General features: G+C 39.8%; 1 protein-coding gene across 2 annotated transcripts in view; it reads left to right on the top strand.

Moving 5' to 3' along the window:
• The window catches only part of LOC127497911 (adhesion G protein-coupled receptor E3-like), a 59740-nt gene that overhangs the window by 10395 nt on the left and 26614 nt on the right, over window positions 1–22731 (top strand). The window contains exons 2-6 of one of the 2 annotated variants that reach the window (XM_051866731.1): window positions 5919–5975; window positions 13367–13738; window positions 13840–13890; window positions 21328–21714; window positions 21816–21866. In XM_051866731.1, the coding sequence (XP_051722691.1) occupies window positions 5919–5975; window positions 13367–13738; window positions 13840–13890; window positions 21328–21714; window positions 21816–21866 (918 nt within the window). Of the gene's footprint in view, window positions 1–5235; window positions 5976–13366; window positions 13739–13839; window positions 13891–21327; window positions 21715–21815; window positions 21867–22731 lie in introns of those variants that run through there. The other variant, XM_051866730.1, reaches the window with a different exon arrangement.

The raw sequence follows: 22731 nt of genomic DNA, 5'->3' as shown, positions 1-22731 counted from the left end.
CATAGGCCTATTAAATTTGCATTATTTTCCTATGTTTTTACATCATGAAAATCTATAAGACTTTAGTTATATGTGGGACATATATGACATATAGGATTGAAAATACATAAATATTATGCAATTTATATATGCGTTTTTTGCAGCATATATGTCCCTTATAATATTCTGTTGGAACATATAAGAATCACAGATGTTTTTAACAAAACTTTTCCATATGGGCATCTATAATATGGTTAGTAGAAAATAAATAAAACAGACAGAGTAAGGATAATGTATGTTTCTGTCGATGGATACGCATTCTGGCTTCCCCTAAAGTGCCGTATGCTCTATATGACCAGTCATTTCGCCGTTCTCAGCCGGGTGTTGATAGCGCGCGAGCGCAGGTGAGACCTGAACACCACGTTGCTATCTGCGTTTAAACTAAACTCATTTAAGCCTTGCCAATTTAAACATTCGAGTGCAGGTCGCGAAAGACAACTTATGCGCGCGCAGTGAGAAGATTTGTGCACTCATCCGAAGCGCGCATGCGGAAGCGCGTGTACAGCGCGCAAATATTGAGGTCTCTTTCAAGTCTTGTGCTTGAATGGACAAATTCACACAAAATTATACCAATATGCCCGTCTTGGCGAGTATCCTAGCAAGCATAGTCGGTTATGTCTTAAGTGAACTTAGACACTCGCGAAAGAACGCTTGTGTTTAGCATCAGTGTACTGATCCGTGACCGTGCATTGTGTCTTAAAGAGACAGCAGCCCTTGCATTCCTGCTGTCTGAATGTGCTTTTAATGTTAATCAAACTACAAAAGACAAGGAAATAACTTATTGTTCATGACTGAATTGTAACTTAATAATTAATAATGATTGATCTTTATTTAATTTATACAGTGAAGATTACATGCAATGTTGTTTTACATTTTATTATCTACTTTATTCAATTTCTGTACCTTAAAACTGGATACATGAAAACCTGAAAAGCTTTATTTATTTGTATCTTTGCTTTACTGTATTTATTTTTGCTGTTTTATTATTTGTTCATATTTTCTTTATTTTTATTTGACAGTAGTAATTTTTTACCTGAACATAGCACATACCGAACCGTACCGAAACCGTGAGCCTAAAATCGTGATACAAACCAAACCGTGAGTAATCTGAACTGTTGCACCCCTAGTGAGTGAGTGTGTGTCTGTGTTTGTCTGTCTGTCTGTGAGTGTGCGTGCGTGCTTCTTTTAGAATCAGCCTGTGAATCTCAACAACGGTGACCAGCAACATATTCTGATAAACAGATCAACTCTGAACATTAGAAAACAAGCTACTAAAAAGTCACATAAAAGGAAAATATTAAGAATAAAGGAAATTACTAAAACAATTAAGCTCATAATTTATTCAAACTGCAATGCATGATGGGAGCCATGGATAAATTTTGATTGGTGGCACCCAGAATGCACTGCAACATGCTTTATTATTGTCACCATTGTTGAGATTCACAGACTGATTCTTGATGTCTGTGTGTCTAAATGAAAGAGTTTTTCAAAGTTTTTTTTTTTTGATCAGAACAACTTAAATCTTTTAGATTATATTAAAAAATGCTGGATCTTATGCTGTAGAACAGGGGAGGGCCACTGTCCTGCAGAGTTCAGCTCCATCCCCAATTAAACACACCTGAACCAGCTAATCAAGGTCTAATTAGGCATACTAGAAACTTCCAGGCAGTTGTGGCCCTGTCCGAAATGGCACCCTAAACATTCACGGCCTTCCTACGAGTCCGCACTTTCGTGACGTAACGTCACTTTGACTGTCGGGAAGAAGTCTGCAGCGGAGCTCGCACCAGTGCGGGCTCAGCAAAAGTGCACATCGAGGGCGCATATCGGCCGCAAAGGGGGCGCTCGCGAGCACCCTTCTGAAGCCTAAAATTGACAAATGGGACACCCTACAGTCTCGTGGACTTAACGGACACGCGCACGCCATTGTAAGTCCACAAGACCGAAAGTGCATAGAAGTGTGCCATTTGGGACAGGGCCTGTGTATATCTCTGCAGGACAGTGGCCCGTCAGGACTGAGATTGGACACCCCTGCTATAATCAATAAGGTAAATCTAACGCAGAGGCGTTTCTCAATACCAAGTTCGCAAAGTTCGGACTTGCGTCCTTAGTAGTTCGGACTTGGCAAGTTCGACTCAGGAGAATGGACTCCTGAGGACGAGAGGACGCAAGTTCAGTGATTCTGCAAATGGCAAAGCAGCGTACTTGATAATGTCACTCAGCTCGCTCTGGTTACTCCGGTTTTAGGCAATAATAAAACGAAATGTGTTATAAAACACCACTCTGCCTCTTTTCGTTTTATTTAAAAAAATTAAACATATTAATAGGGATTATACATTATCGACACGAATTGATAGGTGAAACAACAATCAGCCACCCACAAGTAGTCTATAAACAAAGCATCAGGCTTTCTTTGAGTTCACATGAACAACGGTTAAAGTTACTGGTCAGGCTACAGAAGAATACCAAAATTCCTCCGTTCAATTAGGTCTAATACATCGAGAGTCACGCAGAGCTATAACAACCCAGCCACAACACATAATAGAGTACCTCAGGGATGACGTGTTTTTGTAGGCAAAACCCGGAAGCGAGTTAGCATTTTAGGACTTCCGGTTCCATCGCCCCGAAGTCAATGGGTTTTTTGAATGGGTTTTTGCTAAATCGCCTGAAATAAGGTCTAAATATTTTCACGTTTTGATCTATGATATAAAACACACCACTTATAATCCGCTTGTGATTTTTTTAAACCTTTATTGTGTCTTAAAAACGGCAGTTGCTAAAAAGTTGCTAAAAGGGACTACTTCCTTTGGCGTGGACTTTAGACATCATCATGACAAACTGGACATTTGGACAGCATTTCTCATGAAAAAGTGGATAAGTATTCATACACAGTGCAGATCATAATCAGCGAGCATGTTTTTAAATAAAGTGGTTTTTTAAATAAAGTTTGAGGAAGCTTGGTGGTGACGTTGATCCACGACCATGGTGTGCTGTAGTCCGTTTATAGCCTACTGTTAGCTTTTTATATCTGACGACTTTATTTAGGCTTCAAAATGTATAAATGTTGTGTTAACTTGTAAAGATTATCTTGATAGACAAAACGTGTAAGTGTCATAACCCTTTGTTAAACACAGAGCTTTTTTTTTGCGATTTTCCAAAAGTCTATGAGAAGGCTTTCCATCGAGGGAACCTGTGCGCCTCTAGCTTGCGGGTTGGCCTACAAAAACATTGCATCCCTGAGGTACTCTATTGCGAATAACATGCCTTACCTTAACACAGGCCTGGGGTCAGCTTCCTTTGCTGACAAATCATGTTTTCAGGGGATCCCACGTCTTATTAAGGGGAACCGAGCTCCCCCTAGCTCCCCCGTAGTTCGCACCCTGCAGGCAACGTGTTCACTGATTATCTTCACTGTATAGTATTTATAACAAAATGACATATAAAACAACCCTGCCTCTTTTTGTTTACATTTCAGAAATATTAAACATATGGTTCAGGCAATATGTAAGTATAAAAAGTATAAAAGGTATAAGAATATATACAATAAGAAATTTAGTAGGCTTTAGTTGGCTACAACGGTAAAGTTAAATAGCCTAAATATATAAAGTTATGAAACGTCACTTTGCCCTCAGCCACAACGATTTTCCAGGGAACAAATTATAGATTCATGAGACCAATGATCGCCCGTTAGATATACAAAAGACGAATCTCATGTTTAACCACTATACAGAGACATCAGAGCCAGCGGCAAACGTCTGACTAGACAAAGTAAGGCTGTACTCGCTGAACGCCCGGTGATCGTCTGGATCTCACAACTCCGAAAACGTCAGATCAAATTTTCAAATAGGCACTATCTTTATCAATAAACCACAAATTTGAGATTTAAACCAGTACATTCTCACCTGAAATACTCTTAAAACTACATATCATGACATAAAAACAGTAATGTGTTTAAATTACGCGGGTTTTCTCCTTTACTATTGACGTTTGATGGTCAGTGCGCGATGCATTCTGGGATACTTGGCTGTCTCAAGTCCGCACAAGTCACCTCTCGATGCATTCTCCATAAAAGGGGAGGATCAAGAACACATCCGGGGATTTGAACTGTACTTGGCTAGCGGTGCGTTCCAAACAGGATATATCGCCCTCCGAAGGGCACTTCGGAGTGAAAACAATATTGGTCGCCATATTGAAGGGTCGTTCCAAACCGAAGTGCTCAAGACTGACCACTTCAAAGGGCCCTTCGGAATGAAGGATTTCGAAGTGTACAACTAATGGACACTTCAGGCCCCCATGATCCTTTGCAAGGGAAGTTGTTTGGCATCACAGAATGGGTACAGTTCGATTTTACCTATAAATGTATGCATAGTCATTTTCTATACTACTGTAATATGTAGTATAATAACAGCTCCCTTTATCAGTCCATTCAAACATTCAAATACATGGACACAATATACAATATGGTGCGATAAACTAAAAATAAACAAATAAATAAATGGATGAATGAATGAATGAATGAACTAACGTTGCACAATCTACTCATCGTTCAGAGTGTGTTTTTTGGTGGGTCGACCAGCGTACAAAATGTGCGACAAGGGCGCCTCCTTGATTGTCTCGTTAGGATGATGCAGAAGTGCGTTCCAAAAAAGGAGTTTTTTTTTTTCCCTGCACCCTTCATCCCTTTGAAGATCTCTCTCCCGAGGGTAAACCCTTTGAAGGGATTAGGGCATAGGGATGAGCCCTTCCGAATGGAACACAGGGTAGATGTGAACTTTGAATTGGAACAGTACTTGGGCAGCGACTGATGACATTTAACAAGTCCACAAGAACACAAGTACAGACAAGAACGCATATTGAGAAACGGCTAGAGATTGGGCTCTAAATGAGTTTGGTGATTCAGGTCAAATAATGATTATTGCTTGTCTGGCTGTTATAACTCAATTACAGCAGCCAAACAAAATCTGATATTAAAAAGTCGAGGGTCAAGAGCCCAACTAAAGCAAACCCTGATCTACTCACCCTCATGTCACTCCAAACCCATAACACTGTCTTTCTTCAGTGGAAGAATATCCTGACAGATCCTTTTTTGTATGAAATGAATGTGAATGGAAACTGAACCTATCAGTTTCCAAAGTGTTAAAAATGTAATTTTCTGAAATTCTTGATGATTGATGCCCCGTCAACACGGAGATGCGTTTCTGTGAAAACGCACAAATTTTGTATCGGATAGGCGTTTGGTCCACACGGATCCGGCATTTTCGGAAGGTGAAACCGCTATTTTTTGAAACCGGGTCCCAGAGTGGATAAATCTGAAAACGCCGTCTTTGCGTTTTCGTGTGTACAGCCAATCCGTATATTTTGTGAAACGATGATGTCATCACCCCACGTGTCGACCCTAGTCAGACACGCTAACAGCACAAAACAACAACAATAGCAGACTCTAGATGCTTGTATTCGTGCTTCAGAAGCCACTGAGCCAAAATAAAGCGTTATTTCTAAGCTTTACTATAGTTTGTATACAGCGCGCAAGGTTTATGCGCAACACAAAGCTGCAAAGCACTCAAAGCTGCTGACTTTAGAAGACGTGGAATATGACACACAAATCATACTGTATAGATTACTGCAACGGTGATTTTTTTTTTTTTTTTTGTCAGTTTGAACAGAAAAGGCTTAAGAGTTTCATTATGTGGAAAAGATGGGTCGGGATAATAGGAAAATCTAGGATAGAAAGGAATTTTTTTTCTGTGTGAAAGAAAAAGTCGTACTGGTTTGAAACGACATGATGACAGAATTTTCATTTTTGGGTGAACTGTTATTTTAAGTGCAAACTTATATTTATATGTGTTTTTATATGCTAATTTGTATTCATCATTATTTTTTAGATGTCTTAAGACTTATCTTGGCCATTTCAACTGTGACACCGGTGACGACTGCAACTGGTAAAGTACTCTGCTGTTGGCTGATGTTTTTTATGGATGCATGTCTGTAGCTTTAGAGGTTAAATGATTCACTAATTTTCTCAAGGTTTCTGCGCTACTTGTCACCCTTCACGGGATTGCACCGCTCTCTGTTACATCTGTAACTCTCACTGACACTTTTCTTATAGCACCTGATCTTTTCTCAGTACAAACACTGACTGTCACTGAGGGAATGACAGCTCTCTGTCTCTCTCACAATAGCACTAGTTTAGACTCAGACCCGATTAAACCACTGATACAGCGTGGGTGAGGACACTACTGGAAACTTCACCTTCACATATTTTCTGTAAAATAAAATACTGCCATTTTATAGTGAAATCATTTGGCAAACATTAAACTTTTTTTCTTTATTTGCATATGAAACACTGAGGAAACTGAATCTCCGATTATGTTACTTTAATTTATTTTATTAAAGTTTTATGACCCAGGATTCCTGCTGAAAACCTGGAAATGTTAGGTAATTTCGAAATGGTCCTTTCTACACCAAGATAATGGAAATAAATAAATTCTTAAATAATAATAATAATTCAATTCAATTCAATTCAATTCACATTTATTTGTATAGCACTTTTCACGATACATATCGTTTCAAAGCAGCTTTACAGAGAATGCATGTCAACATTACAATTTGGAGAATGCAGTTAGCTAATAATGTAATAATTTAGGCGATTAACATACAATCACTGTTAGCAATTTAACTGGAGGTAGAGGCAAAGAGCTCCTGGAAAAATGAATTACATATTAACAATAATTAGGATATATAGAATGCGAATGTGCGTGTTGATCCAGATGTTGCATCTTCTGAAGTCATCGCAGGAGTTGGCGCCGTCTCTTCCAAAGTTTTAGTCATCTGAGGTCTTCTTAAGAGGCTGGATCCAAACCGAAACTGATGTACTCTCTAGTCACCTCTGGACGGGCGTCCCGAGGTAAAACAGAAAAGCAAATGGAGAATAATTAGCATAGCTGCTGTTCATAACATTAAGCAAAGATAGTCATGTGCAATTGATCTGATATGAGATGGATTATGTGAATGCTTGGCTGAAGAGATGTGTCTTTAATCTAGATTTAAACTGGGTGAGCGAGTCTGAGTCCCGCACATTATCAGGAAGGCTATTCCAGAGTTTAGGAGCCAAATGTGAAAACGCTCTCCCTCCTTTAGAGGACTTAGCTATCCTAGGTACAACCAGAAGTCCAGAGTTTTGTGATCTTAAAGAGCATGAAGGATTGTAGGGTGATAAAAGATCGGTTAAGTACACAGGAGCTAAACCATTTAGAGCCTTATAGGTCATTAGCAGTACTTTATAATCGATACAGAACTTAATAGGTAACCAGTGAATAGATGATAAAATTGGTGTTATATGATCATATTTTCTTGACCTGGTAAGAACTCTAGCAGCTGCATTTTGTACCAATTGTAGCTTGTTTATTGAGGAAGCAGGACAACCAGCTAGTAATGCATTACAGTAATCTAGTCTAGACGTCATGAAAGCATGAACTAACTTTTCTGCATCAGAAACAGATAACATATTCCGTATCTTAGCAATGTTTCTGAGGTGGAAGAAGGCTGTTTTTGTAACATATGAAATATGATTTTCAAAGGACAAGTTGCTGTCTAATATAACACCCAGGTCTTTAACTGTCGAGGATGGAGTAACAGTACATCCTTCTAAATGCAAATTGTAGTCTGAGAGATTCTGTGTACAGGTTTTTGGCCCAATAAGTAATACTTCAGTCTTATCTGAATTTAATAGAAGAAAATTACTAGTCATCCAATGTTTTACTTCTTTAACACACTCTGTCAGATTGGATAATTTAGAGTTTTCATCTGGTTGTGTTGAAATATATAATTGAGTATCATCGGCATAGCAGTGGAAACTAATTCCATGTCTTCTTATAATATTACCAAGTGGCAGCATGTATATTGAAAATAGCAGAGGGCCTAACACAGATCCTTGAGGCACTCCATAATTTACTATCGTTATCTTAGATTTTTCCCCGTTTAAATAAACAAAATTGTGACGGTCTGATAGATACGACCTAAACCACCGTAATGCCTGTCCCTGAATACCAATGTAATTCTGTAGTCGATCTAGGAGTATTTTATGATCTATAGTGTCGAACGCAGCACTGAGATCAAGTAACACTAGTATTGAGATATATAGTAATAATAATAATAATAATAATAATAATGGTAACACAATAAGGGTACGTGAATAATCATGTACTAATACCTGAATTAATACTTAATTCAACGTGAAGTAATAATTATTGACAGCATGAACTAATCATGAACCTATGACGAGCTATCATTAACTATGACTGGAGTCATTATGGACATGAATAAAGGCAGCCTTAACTACATGTTAGTACATGTTTGATATGTAATGCATTAATTAACATTTATGGATAAACCCAATCAAACAGCCTCTTTAAGAAGGAATAAAAAGTACTCTGACTTTGAAACAAATTTAAATAATTTAATATTATCAGAGTTTAAACTTTCGACTGCAGCTTTGTCATAAACATTATGATGTTAGTGTATGGTTAGTTAATAATGAATTAATTATGATGGGCCCTATCAAGTAAAGTCATGACAAAATAATGCATTAACAAGCCATGAGTTGAAGTTAGTGTAAGGGTGATTAATCATGAGTTAGTAATGATGTGCCCCTCAAAGTAAAGTCATGACACAATGACGCACTAATAAAACATTAAATAAAATATGATTAAACATGCACTAAGAGTTCATATTCCTTTACACCACCAGTAAAAAAACAACAACAAACAAACAAAAAAAGATAAAGGTTATATGTAGTTCTTATGTCAATAAACATATATATGGACAAATGAAAAGAAATCCCAAACATACCTGTAAAGACACATATAAGGCACATTTACATGTACAATAGGGCGCGTTCATAAGCTAATGCTAATCGAAGCATATACAATTAAACAACAAAACAATGCAGTTAATTACTGTACATACTGCAGTCCCGGGAAGAAAAGTAGCTATGACTAAACATAAAAACAAACAATAAAAATCAGAAAACGGTTTAGATCAAATTATTAGTGGTAGTTATTAGTCTGTTTTCCACGTTTGATTAGACAGATCTATGTAATTAATGACAAAATCATGCACCATTTTAATTATTTGTCACAAAGCTGCAGATTATGGCATTATGATGTTATAGTTTAAATTTTGACACTATTTGTTCACGTTTAATTCAAAATTTGCTGCTTTAAACAATTTGCATTGTATAAAGCACTATAGAAATAAAAGTGACTACTCTGAATTAATGTGACACATAATTAAAATGGTGCATGATTTTGCAATTAATTACATAGATCCGTCTAATTAAACGTGGAAAACAGACTAATAACTACCACTAATAATTTGATCTTAACCATTTTCTGATTTCTATTGTTTGTTTTTGACTACATTGTGTAGGGTTTGTTTCTGGTGGGACACTCATTAGTGGTGCACTCTAGCTCGCTCGAAGAGTTAGTTGTACGTTATAGAGTACCTCAGGGATGACGTGTTTTTGTAGGAAATAAGATCTGTAGTTAACAAAGCCGCAAAATATTTTCACGTTTAGATCTATGACATAAAACACACCAGTTATAACCCGCCTGTGTTTTTTTTTAAACCTTTATTGTGTCTTAAAAACAGCGGTTGCTAACAAGTTGTTAAAAGGGACTACTTCCTTTGGCGGGGACTTTAGACGTCATCATGACAAACAGGACATTTGGACAGCATTTCTCATGGATTTTATTTGGGGTAATAAATCTCACAAATTGAAGAAATATGTTTTAGCAAACAAAAGGAGTGATGGGGGTCTTGAAGTCCTGAATTTTGATGATACTAACAATACATTTAAAATTAATTGGTTAAAAAGATGTTTGCTTGGGTCAGATTCTATGTGGTATTTTATTCCTAATAATATATTTAATAGGGTAGGTGGCCTTTCTTTTTTGATGAAATGCAATTACTCCACTGGTAAATCACGTATTAAACTGGCCAGATTTCATCAACAAGCTTTGTTAGCCTGGAAACTGGTTTACAACCACAACTTTTCCCCCCATAAAACCATCTTATAGAATCATTTGGATATTAAAATTAGAAATAGATCAGTCTTTTTTGATAAATGGTTTAATAAAACATAATTTTTGTTGTTGATCTATTCAACTCTAATGGTGATTTGTTATTTTATGAATGTTTTATGAATATCCATCAATGTCCTGTTCCGTTTAAAGAATTTAACTCTGTTATAAAGGCGATTCCTGATGGATTAATGTGTCTGATGAAATCTTCCCGTACCCATGAATCCTGCTCCAAACAACTTTCACAGTTATGTTTGGGAGGTGTTTCGCTTTTAAGTAAAGAATGTAATAATACATTTATTTGTCAACTTTCTCAATCTCAAAACTCAATTTTTCTAAAAAGGAAATTTTTGGGGGGTTCTAAAATAGATAACATTCAGTGGAGGAAAACATGGTTATTACCATATAAATACTGTATACCCAATAAAGTGAAAGAAGTGCATTTTAAAATTTTGCATAATATATACCCCTGTAATGCTTTTGTGTCGAAATTTTGTGATGTAGCTGATATATGCACCTTCTGTAAAAAAGAAAGTGAAGATATTTGTCATTTATTTTTCTCATGTAATGTTTCATCACTTTTCTGGAAAGATTTGAGTTCCTATTGTTTTTCTAAAGTTAATATGAACTGTAATTTACACATTAAGGATGTTGTTCGCTTTTTTGAAAACCAAAACAAATCTTTAGAGTCTGTTAACTTTCTTATCCTTGTTTTCACAAACAAAGGTTTCTTAAGAAAATACCTACTTTATAGATTTCTTATGTGAAGTAGAACATTCAATCAATTCACTAAGAGTAATTAATAACAAAAAAATTTATTTCTTTTTTGAAGAGATATGAGATCTTTCATGTACCGTGATTAATACTAATAGTTTTTTTTAATCCTCTTTTCTTTTTTTGTTCTGTTCCTGCCTTTCCTTCTGTTCTTAAAAAGTTGTATTTCATTCATGTCATCTTTGAATTGTTCGCAATTGCAATAAAAAAACAAAAAACAAACAGCATTTCTCATGAAAAAGTGGATAAGTATTCATACACAGCGCAGATCATAATCAGCGAGCATGTTTTTAAATAAAGTTGTTTTCTAAATAAAGTTTGAGGAAGCTTGGTGGTGGTGACGTTGATCCGCGACCATGGTGTGCTGTAGTCCGTTTATAGCCTACTGTTAGCTTTTTATATCTGACGACTTTATTTAGGCTTCAAAATGTATAAATGTTGTGTTAACTTGTAAAGATTATCTTGATAGACAAAATGTCAACCCTTTGTTAAACACAGAGCTTATTTTTTGCGATTTTCCAAAAGTCTATGGGAAAAATGCATTGGCTTTCGATCGAGGGAACCCTGTGCGCCGCTAACCTCCGGGCTGGCCTACAAAAACACGTCATCCCTGAGGTACTCTATAGCTGGCATTTTAATCTAATAAATGTCGGCTGCTTTGCTAAACCGAATTGATCATTAAAGTCATGTTTGCACGTGTGTTGTATTGGGATTTTTCAGGAAGTTATGTTCAGTAATTAACTATATTGTTTTGTTGTTTAATTGTATATGCTTCGATTAGCATTAGCTGCACCCTATTTTACATGTAAACGTGCCTTGTGTCTTTACACATATGTTTTGGATTTCTTTTCGTTTATATGTTTATTGTAAATAAATAATAGAAGAACTACAAATGACCTTTATCTTTGTTCTTTGTACTGTACCACTTATTGGATAAGAATGGCACAATTTTAGTCCATGTATATTATAATCATATTTCAGTGCTTTCCACAGGTTTGAAATATACTTGCGGTGGTAAATCCTAATATTACCCACGGCACGAAAATTGCCTACTACATGTGACAAACAACAAATAATGTGTGATTTTTAACAATATTTGTACTTATTGTACTTACTGAAACAAGTTTAATTACATAGACCACTATTACATTTAATTACTAATATTATGCATTATTATGCATTGTAAATTATGCAAAATTACAGCATTTGATAATGGAAGAGTTATCCTTATGTCATATAGTGTGTCTCTCAGTGAATGGGACACAGATTATACTGATACTAGTAAAATCTAGGCCAGTGGTTCCCAGACCTGTCCTGAAGGACCCCCAGCACTGCACATTTTGCATGTCGCCCTTATTTGACACACCTACTTCAGGTCTTGCAGTCTCTACTAATGAGCTGATGAGTTGAATCAGGTGTGTTTAGATGAGAGAGACATCCAAAATAAGCAGTGCTGGGGGTCCTCCAGGACAGGTTTGGGAACCACTGATCTAGGCTATCTATTGGATAATAGGCCTATGCTATGTGTCAAATGCTCTTAGGCTTTTCTTCCTGTGGGGGAGCATCCCAGCCAGAGACTACAATACTTTACTATGAATTAAATGTAAATCAATTCAAATACAATTTATTTTGTAACCAAAATTAAACCAAAACTTTTAATTATAAACAAGCCCGAGACACACCGGAACTCTTATTTTGAAATGTCTATATTGTGGGCGGATCCTTCAGATGAGAGAGATAAACCACATATATTATTACAACCATATATATTATATAAAGGCCATAATGTAGACACTGTCATAATTCATTAACTCGAGTTCATTAGAAATCGCTTGACGTAAATATGCGCTATTCATTGATTGAGGATCACTCTGAAGCAGTCTGAAGCGCTGCTGCGCGAGCCTGTAGAACGAGCATACGCTCTTTTTTAAATGAAGTAATAGCCTTTTGAAGTTTAATAATCAATAGGCTGTATTTAATAATCAGTAGGCTGTATCGCAAATTATGTTTTTCATCCCCAAAATATTAGACGTCTTAAAATGATCATTAAGACGTTTTTTTTACCATTTAATGTACTGAAGACTTTTTATGACATTAAATTCTTTGTCTTTGTGAAATATCCACCGCCCCTGACAGCACCTTAGTGTAGGTGTGTGACATCGGCTCCAGCTGGATGAAACCGATCGGCAAGAGTAGCCGCGCGCAGTCGGTGAGGAACCGAAAACAGACGTGAAGTCCGACACTTTCTGTTTCTCGTAGTGACGCTCGCGCTTTTTCTTGTCTAAGACACATTGGTATTTAAATAAAAATGCATTTAAAAAAAAAATGTGGATCGAAAATGAATCGCTCCGAATGAGCAAAAATAGACTAAATAAATAAATACAAATAATGTCATAAGCTGCTCTTCTGGATACATTTTATTAATAACACATGTTTTTCAGAAACATGTTAATTTCTTGAAATATTTTCATTAACAGCTAATCTCTCTGACCCCTGCTACAACTACACTGTGCTGGACAATCCATGGAGATCCAGTAATACACATGCTTCAGTATGTGACCGGTCTGTCTCCTGGAGCGGCTGGTATCGTCTCTTCATTAACAGCCTGAGCGCTCATATCCCAGACACGTGTGTTGCTCAGTATAGCTGTGGCACTGGTATCGCACTGTGGATACGTGGTGGACACCCAACAGTTGAGGATGGAGTCGTCACTCGAGATGTCTGTGGTAACTGGGACAATTACTGCTGCTATTTCGGGTCTTATCCCGTTAAAGTCAAAGCCTGTCCAGGCAATTATTATGTCTACGAGCTGGTTAGTCCAACTGTCTGCTATTCAGCATACTGTGCAGGTAATTATATTCACATGAGCTCTTTCTACACATGCCTATATTTATTGTAGGCTATTGATATTTGTGTCTGTTTATTAAACACAATTAATGCAAACTTTCAGACACTGGCAGCATTACCACTACAGCTGTCACACCAGTGACCATCTCACCTGGTAATGTAACACACTTTATCTGTATTGGCTTATTTTCTGAATGTTTTCTAATGTATTTACAGATCTGTGCTTGTGTCCGAAGAGTAAAATATTTACTGTACCAGTATAATACATTGTAAAAAAAAAAAAAAAAAAACATACAGTAAAGAATGTAAAGCTGTGGTTGCCAGTACCGTAAAAATACAGTAGCAACATATTGTTGCCTCCAGTTGATTTTTGTTAACTCATTGCTACAATGGAGTTCTCAGAGTTAGACACATTATTTTATCTGTCTTAGTGTGTCATTAAATAAATGTTTATTTATAATAAACCACATAGCTTGACATTCATTTTAAATTAAGATATGCTGTGGTAAATTTGAACATGGATTTTTATTCTTATTCTACATGTATTTACAGACATTTCATGGAGAGTTAGGTCATGAATATTTGCCTCAAACGTCATGGAAATGTATTGGTAGAAATGTATGAACCCTGTAGATTGTTCTCAGGTGTGGCTGGCTCTCATTCACTGTACAGTAGTTCTGAATATGACACACTTCATTGTCAAAAACAGTCCTCATTGTGTTTTCAATTATAAAAAACAATAAAATATAGAAATTCTGCTTCATTTAGAGCAGAGCCTGTTGATCAGCCGCTGTGATGGAATGACATCTGATTCATCCGCTCTGTACAGATGACACGTGAACCTTTAGTCATAGAGTTCATAGGCCTGTTATGATTGGCCAGATTCAGAAATACATCTGATAAAACGTTTTTTTTTTTCTTTTCATCCTTTTATTTTGGGCTCAAAAACAACCCAAAATATTCACACATAAATTCAAAGTGATTTACAAGTATGTGACAATTTGCAAATGCAGGAAATGTAAGATCATGAAAAAAAAAAATTGACCATATTTTGCATTTGGGAATAAGATTTTGTGAATATCAATTAGGTGACACAGGATACAGGTAAGTAGTACTGGAAGTTCTTGAGGTAAGCAAGAGGTAAGTTCCTTGATGCGAACGAGACCGGACAATGAGAGTGAGAGTGTGAGTGTATTATATGCTGGTACTGATTGGTGAGCTGATGAGGTGCAGGTGTGCGTGATCAGTACTCAGGAGATGGAGTGCGCTGTGACTGGTGGGTGTTGGAGCCTGGCGTGTCTGTTATAGTACCCCCCCCCCCCCCCCCCCCCCCCCCCCCACGGCCCGCTCCTGAGGACCCCAACGTCGTGGTGGTCTTCCTCTTCCACAAGGGGCAGGTCTGTTGGGATGAGCAGCGTGGAAGGTGTCCAGCAGGTTAGGGTCGAGTATGTCGTTGCGTGGAATCCATGAGCGTTCCTCAGGACCGTAACCTTCCCAGTCCACTAGGTATTCGAGCTGACCACCACAGCACCGGGAGTCCAAGATCTCTCACACCTCGTAAGCAGCTCCATCGTCAAGTAGAAGTGGAAGGGGGGGCTCGGCTGCGGTCACACCAGGCTCTGTGGAGAGAGGAACAGAAGGGTGGTGAGGTTTGAGAAGAGATACATGGAATGTGGGGTGAATACAATACTCAGGTGGAAGTTGTAGTTTGTAGGTGACCGGGTTGATCTGCTCCAGGATGGTGAATGGGTCAGTGAAACTGGGACTCAGCTTACGGCATGGTAGGCGCAGTCGGATGTCTCTGGTGGACAGCCAGACCTTCTGTCCAGGTTGGCAGGCAGGAGCTTCAGAGCGATGAAGGTCTGCTGTCATCCTGCGCCTCCGGAGAGCACGTTGCAGTCCAGACCTGGTGTGCTGAGTCCCAGACCCTCTCGCTCTCTCGTAATCCACAGATGGTATGTCCGAGGGTTCCCCTGACCAGGGGAACAGTAGGGGTTGGTACCCGAGTACGCACTGGAATGGTGTAAGTCTGGTAGATGGTTGGCGTAGGGAGTTCTGTGCGTACTCGGCCCAACCCAGGTACTGGTTCCAAGAGTCCTGGTGGCCATGACAGAAGGTACGGAGGAAGCGGCCGATCTCTTGGATCTTCCATTCTGTCTGCCCGTTTGATTGTGGATGGTATCCAGATGACAGGCTGACAGTCACACCTAGGAGCGAGAAGAATGCTTTCCACACTCGAGAGATGAACTGGGGTCCTCTATCCGACACGATGTCCTCCGGGATTCCGAAGTATCGGAATATGTGATTGAACATGAGTTCAGCGGTTTCCATGGCAGTGGGAAGTAATTTCAAAGGAATCAGACGACAGGATTTGGAAAATCTGTCTACAACCACAAGTATACAGGTACAGTCATTAGAGGCTGGGAGATCAGTGACGAAGTCTACTCCTAGGTGTGACCATGGTCGGTTGGGAACGGGCAGAGGAAGGAGCTTGCCGGATGGCAGATGGCGTGGGCTCTTCGAGATGGCGCATTCCCTGCATCCCTGCACATACCTTCTGACATCGGCAGCCATGTTGGGCCACCAGAAGCGATCCTTCAGCAACGAGAGGGTCTCATTGACCCCCGGGTGGCCAGTGCCAAGTGAAGTGTGTGCAGAGTGAACGAGTGGAGTGCGCCGTGTCCAGATGATGTACTGCAAGCCCGGTGGACAACCCGGCGGAGTGTTGGTGGAGGTATTGGAGGAGGGCAAGGTCTCGGTAGACCAGGTGATGGGGCTGACGATGATCTCTACTGGGAGTATGGGTTTAGGTTCCTCGGTATTCTCTTCTGGAGTGTGAAGCCTTGACAGTGCGTCAGCCTTGACGTTACGGGATCCAGGTCGGTAGGAGATAGTGAAGTTAAAGCGTGTGAAGAACAAAGCCCAGCGGGCTTGTCTGGGATTGAGTCTTTTAGCTGCTCTGAGATATTCAAGGTTTTTATGATCTGTTAAGACCAGGAAGGGATGTCTGGCTCCCTCCAGCCAATGCCTCCACTCCTCGAGGGCCAACTTGACAGCAAGAAGTTCTCGGTTACTGATGTCGTAGTTCACCTCCACCGGGTTGAGCTTGCGGGAGAAGAAGGCGCATGGATGGAGGTGGCTAGGGTTCCCCTGCTGCTGTGAGAGGACCGCTCCTACTCCTGTGGTGGATGCGTCCACCTCCACGATGAAGGGTTTGTCCGGGTCTGGATGGACCAGGAGAGGAGCGGTGGTGAAGGCTTCTTTGAGGGTGTTGAATGCTTCTGTGGCGGTGGGAGTCCAGGACAGAGACTTGGGCTTGTTACGGAGGAGGCTTGTGAGCGGGCTGGTGATGAAGCTGTAACTTTGGATGAACTGTCTGTAGAAGTTGGCGAAGCCGAGGAAACGTTGGAGTTCCTTAACAGTAGTGGGTGTGGGCCAGTTCCTGATGGCTTCCACCTACCCCTCATCCATCCGGGTGCCACTGCTGTCGATGTTATACCCAATGAACTGCACTGAGGACTGATGGAAGGAGTATTTTTCGGCTTTGAGGAATAGCTGGAATTCTCTCAGGCGTTTCAGGACCTCGGCAACATGACGGCGATGTTCGGCCATGCTCCAGGTGTAAATCAGGATATCGTCTATATAGACCAGAGCGAACTTGTGGAGAAACTCCCGGAGCACCTCGTGTATGAAGTCCTGAAATACGGAGGGGGCGTTGACCAGGCCATATGGCATTACAAGGTATTCGTGGTGTCCAGTGGGCGTGACGAAGGCGGTCTTCCACTCGTCCCCCTCACGTATCCAGATGAGGTTATATGCGCTGCGGAGGTCCAACTTGGTGAAGACAGTGGCACCACGGAGATGTTCCAGGGCCGCTGGGACGAGAGGAAGGGGGTACCTGAACTTGACGGTGATGGAGTTTAATGCCCGATAGTCTATACAAGGCCGCAAGCCTCCGTCCTTTTTCGCCACGAAGAAGAAGCTGGATGCAGCAGGGGAAGTCGATGGACAGATGTAGCCTTGAGCCAGAGCCTCCTTGATGTTCTCCTCCATGGCCTTCTCCTCCGGGATGGACAGGGGATAGATCTTTCCCCTGGGCACTGACTCACCCGGAAGCAGATCGATGGCACAGTCCCATGGCCAGTGTGGAGGCAGCTTGGAAGCTCTTTTAGGGCAGAAAACTTTGCTGAAGGGGGCGTAACACGAGGGAATGTCCATTGAACGTCTCTCGATGGGACTCTCGATGGATGTGGTACAGACAGGAAGATGATTGGAGCTTGGAGAGCATGGAACAGGCAATGCAGAGAAACAGGGAAGCAGGTGTCGCCCCACTTCAGGACTTCGCCAGTCTTCCATGAGATGATAGGATTGTGCTGCTCCAACCACGGATGCCCTAGGATCATGTCAGCGGTGGATCCCTCCAGAACCAGCAAATTAATATTCTCCACATGAAGTATTCCGACTTGAAGCAGTAGTAGTCCAACACTACGACTAACATGTCTTCTGCTGACGGGTTTTCCGGTTATTGAGTGGATCTGGTAGGTTGACGGTCTTGGTCTTGAGGTTGAGCTGACGGCAGAGGGCGCCGGAGATGAAATTTCCTGCTGACCCAGAATCGAGGAGTGCAGTAACTGGAATGGAGATATCAGCAGCAGTAAGTTTTACAATAGTGGTGAGTGGTTTCATGGTATTAGAAGAGGGGAAGATGGCACTCACCATGAGACGAGGAGGATGAGTTGGGCATGCGGAGATTACATGCCCAGGAGAACCACAATATAAGCACAGATTCTGGGTCAGCCTTCTCTGCCATTCTGTGGGAGTCAGACGAGTTGACTCAAGTTGCATGGGTTCGTTGGCTGGTTCTGGAGGGCTGACGAATTCTGGTCGGCAGAGGGAGGTGTTGAGCTGTGATTGACCCTGGTGCTCTTCAAGGCATGACTGCATACGAGTGGCGAAGCGGATGGAAAGCTGGATAAACCGTTCAAGGCAGATGGTATCCTCGTATACAGCGAGATGCAACCGCACTCGAGGATCCAATCCCTGTCGATACGTTGTTAGTAGCGCTTGTTCGTTCCATCCACTTCTGGCAGCGAGAGTTCTGAATTGCAGAGCATATTCATTCACAGACATTTTTCTTTGCTTCAAATTATAAAGTTTCTCACCAATGGACGAATCAAAGGAAGGTTCTCCAAACACTTCCTTGAAGTGGTCGATGAAGCTTGAGTACAACTGGATCACAGGGTTTTTTTTGGGACCAAATGGAATCGGCCCATTGAAGCGCTTTACCATTTAATTGTGAAATTAAAAACACTACCTTTGACGCGTTCGGTGGGGAATAAGTGCGGTTGCATCTCCAGGGCCAGCGAGCATTGCAGGAGGAATCCGTTGCAATCCTCCGCCGAACCAGAGAAGGGCGCCCGTTTGGCCATGGGACTGGCGTAAACAGGTGGTGAGGAAGCGGTGTTTCCGGAAGTGCTGGCTGGTGGTGGTTGTGACGGGTGAACGGGGAATGTGCGACGCAAAGCGTCAACCAGGTTCTAGAACGGATCGGGATGGCTCATGCTTGTGTTCCGCTGTTAAGGTCCGGTCTTCTGTTACAATATGGACGGGCCGGAGACAGACAATCACAGATAAGGTATTTATTGAACACAAGCAGAGGTACAGGTGACAACAGGTGAGTATGCAGAGGAAGTGATAGATGAATGATGGAATGATAATACTGTCCTTTGTGGTTTGCAGGAATGGATGCTGGAGATGATAGCGGTAGCTGAGTAGAGACGAGGCAGACTGATGACACTCACACACGGACTGGAAACACAGGAGGTAACTCGGAGACACAGGATACAGGTAAGTAGTACTGGAAGTACTGGAAGTCCTTGAGGTAAGCAAGAGGTAAGTTCCTTGATGCGAACGAGACTGGACAATGAGAGTGAGTGTGTGAGTGTCTTATATGCTGGTACTGATTGGTGAGCTGATGAGGTGCAGGTGTGCGTGATCAGTACTCAGGAGATGGAGTGCGCTGTGACTGGTGGGTGTTGGAGCCTGGCGTGTCTGTGACAATATTCAAGTGTTCATGTCCCTGAGTAATATCTGCACTTAATTCTGAAGAGAATACAAAATATAGTAGACAGACATCCATCCATATAAAGAGAGTCTGGTGTGGAACTGACTTCTGTCCATGACCATGTTGTAACAACATCTCTTATGTTTCTCTGTCTTCAGGAACTGCCCTGAAATACAATGATTACTATTAATACAACCATTATTATAATCTGCCGAATGGAAATTTAGTCTTTGGTGAACAGTTTTCAAGAGTGTAAAAGAGATTTTAAGTTTTGAACACCTTTCACAGGCTCGCATCTGTTGTGTGAGTCTAACAAACGCTTTACTACATTTACAGTTTAGAAAATATGAAATATATTATTGTGAAGTTACGTGTTTAAGAGACCAGCTAAACAACTAAATATATAAATATCTATCTAAATATAAAAGATCTATAAATTTACCTCCAAATGTAACCCAGACCACCTCAAGTGCTAATTAATGACAAGGAATTATAAAATTATAAAGGGGGGCATTTTAAAACTTTACAATAAAAAACATTATAAATCCAAAGTGAAATTTAACATTAGAATGGCAAAACGACAAATAAAAAAATATTTATAGCATCCCAGCCAGAGACTACAATAATTTACTATTAAATGTAAATCAAATTAAATACAATTTATTTTGTAACCAAAATTAAACCAAAACTTTTAATTATAAACAAGCCCGAGATACACCGGGACTCTTATTTTGAAATGTCTATATTGTGGGCTGATCCTTCAGATGAGAGAGATAAAATATGCATTCTTACAACCATCTAAAATATATTATATAAAGGCCATAAAGTAGACACTGTCATAATTCATTAGCTCGAGTTCAATAGAAATCGCTTGGCGTAAATGTGCGCTATTCATTGATTGAGGATCACTCAGAAGCAGTCTGAAGCGCTGCTGCGTGAGCCTGTAGAACGAGCAACAGCGCCGCCTTGTGATGTTGCAACGTGCAGCGCTCTTTTTAAAATGAAATAATAGCCTTTTGAAGTTTAATAATTAGTAGGCTGTATCGCGAATTATGTTTTTCATCCCCAAAATATAAGACGTCTTAAAATGATCATTAAGACGTTTGTTTTACCATTTAATGTATTGAAGACTTTTTATGACATTAAATTCTTTGTCTTTGTGAAATATCCACCGCCCCTGACAGCACCTTAGTGTAGGTGTGTTTGACATCGGCTGCGGCTAGATGCAACTGATCGGCGAGAGTAGCCGCGCGCAGTCGTTGAGGAACTGAAAACAGACGTGAAGTCCGACACTTTCTGCTTCTCGTAGTGATGCTCGCGCTTTTTCTTGTCTAAGACACATTGGTATTTAAATAAAAATGCATTTAAAAAAAAAAGGAATCGATCCGAATGAGCAAAAATAGACTAAATAAAAAAATAAAAAGGAAAAAAAAAAATAATGTCTTAAGCTGCACTTCTGGCTACATTTTATTAATAACACATGTTTTTCAGAAATATGTTAATTTCTTGAAATATTTTCATTAACAGCTAATCTCTCTGACCCCTGCCACAACTATACTGTGCTGGATAATCCATGGAGATCCATCAATAATACATATGGCTTACATTCATACAACATGTGTGACCAGTCTGTCTCCTGGAGCGGCTGGTATCGTCTCTTCATTAACAACATGAGCGCTCAGATCCCAGACACGTGTGTTGCTCAGCAGAGCTGTGGCACTAATGTCCCACTGTGGATACGTGGTGGACACCCAACAGTTGAGGATGGAGTCGTCACTCGAGATGTCTGTGGTTACGCTGGCAGTTACTGCTGCTATTACGGGTCTTATCCCATTAAAGTCAAAGCCTGTCCAGGCAATTATTATGTCTACGAGCTGGTTAGTCCAACTGACTGCAATTTTGCATACTGTGCAGGTAATTATATTCACGTGAGCTCTTTCTACACATTCATATATTTATTGTAGGCTATTGATATTTGTGTCTGTTTATTAAACACTATTAATGCAAACTTTCAGACACTGGCAGCATTACCACTACAGCTGTCACACCAGTGACCATCTCACCTGGTAATGTAACACACTTTATCTCTATTCGCTTATTTTCTGAATGTTTTCTAATGTATTTACAGATCTGTGCTTGTGTCCGAGGAGTAAAATATTTACTGTACCAGTATAATACATTGTAAAAAAAATAAATAAATATACAGTAAAAAACATAAAGCTGTGGTTGCCAGTACCGTAAAAATACAGTAGCAACATATTGTTGCCTCCAGTTGATTTTTGTTAACTCATTGCTACAATGGAGTTCTCAGGGTTAGACACATTATTTTATTTATATTTTATTTTATTTTATTTTATGTCTTACTAGTGTGTCAGCATTATTTAAATAAATGTTTATTTTATAATAAACCATATAGCTTGACATTCATTTTAAATTAAGATATGCTGTGGTAAATTTGAACATGGATTTTTATTCTTATTCTACATGTATTTACAGACATTTCATGGAGGGTTAGGTCATGAATATTTGCCTCAAACGTCATGGAAATGTATTGGTAGAAATGTCTGAACCCTGTAGATTGTTCTCAGGTGTAGCTGGCAGTTCTGTACAGTAGTTCTGAATATGACACACTTCATTGGCAAAAACAGTCCTCATTGTGTTTTCAATTACAAACCAGATTCCAAAAAAGTTGGGACACTGTACAAATTGTGAATAAAAAAGGAATGCAATAATTTACAAATCTCATAAACTTATATTTTATTCACAATAGAATATAGATAACATATCAAATGTTGAAAGTGAGACATTTTGAAATGTCATGCCAAATATTGGCTCATTTTGGATTTCATGAGAGCTACACATTCCAAAAAAGTTGGGACAGGTAGCAATAAGAGGCCGGAAAAGTTAAATGTACATATAAGGAACAGATGG

The sequence above is a fragment of the Ctenopharyngodon idella genome, chromosome 16, assembly GCF_019924925.1.
Source record: "Ctenopharyngodon idella isolate HZGC_01 chromosome 16, HZGC01, whole genome shotgun sequence".
Taxonomy (NCBI): Eukaryota; Metazoa; Chordata; class Actinopteri; order Cypriniformes; family Xenocyprididae; genus Ctenopharyngodon; species Ctenopharyngodon idella.
Note: the sequence above shows the minus strand (reverse complement) of the source record. Positions and strands in the feature narration are given on the sequence as shown.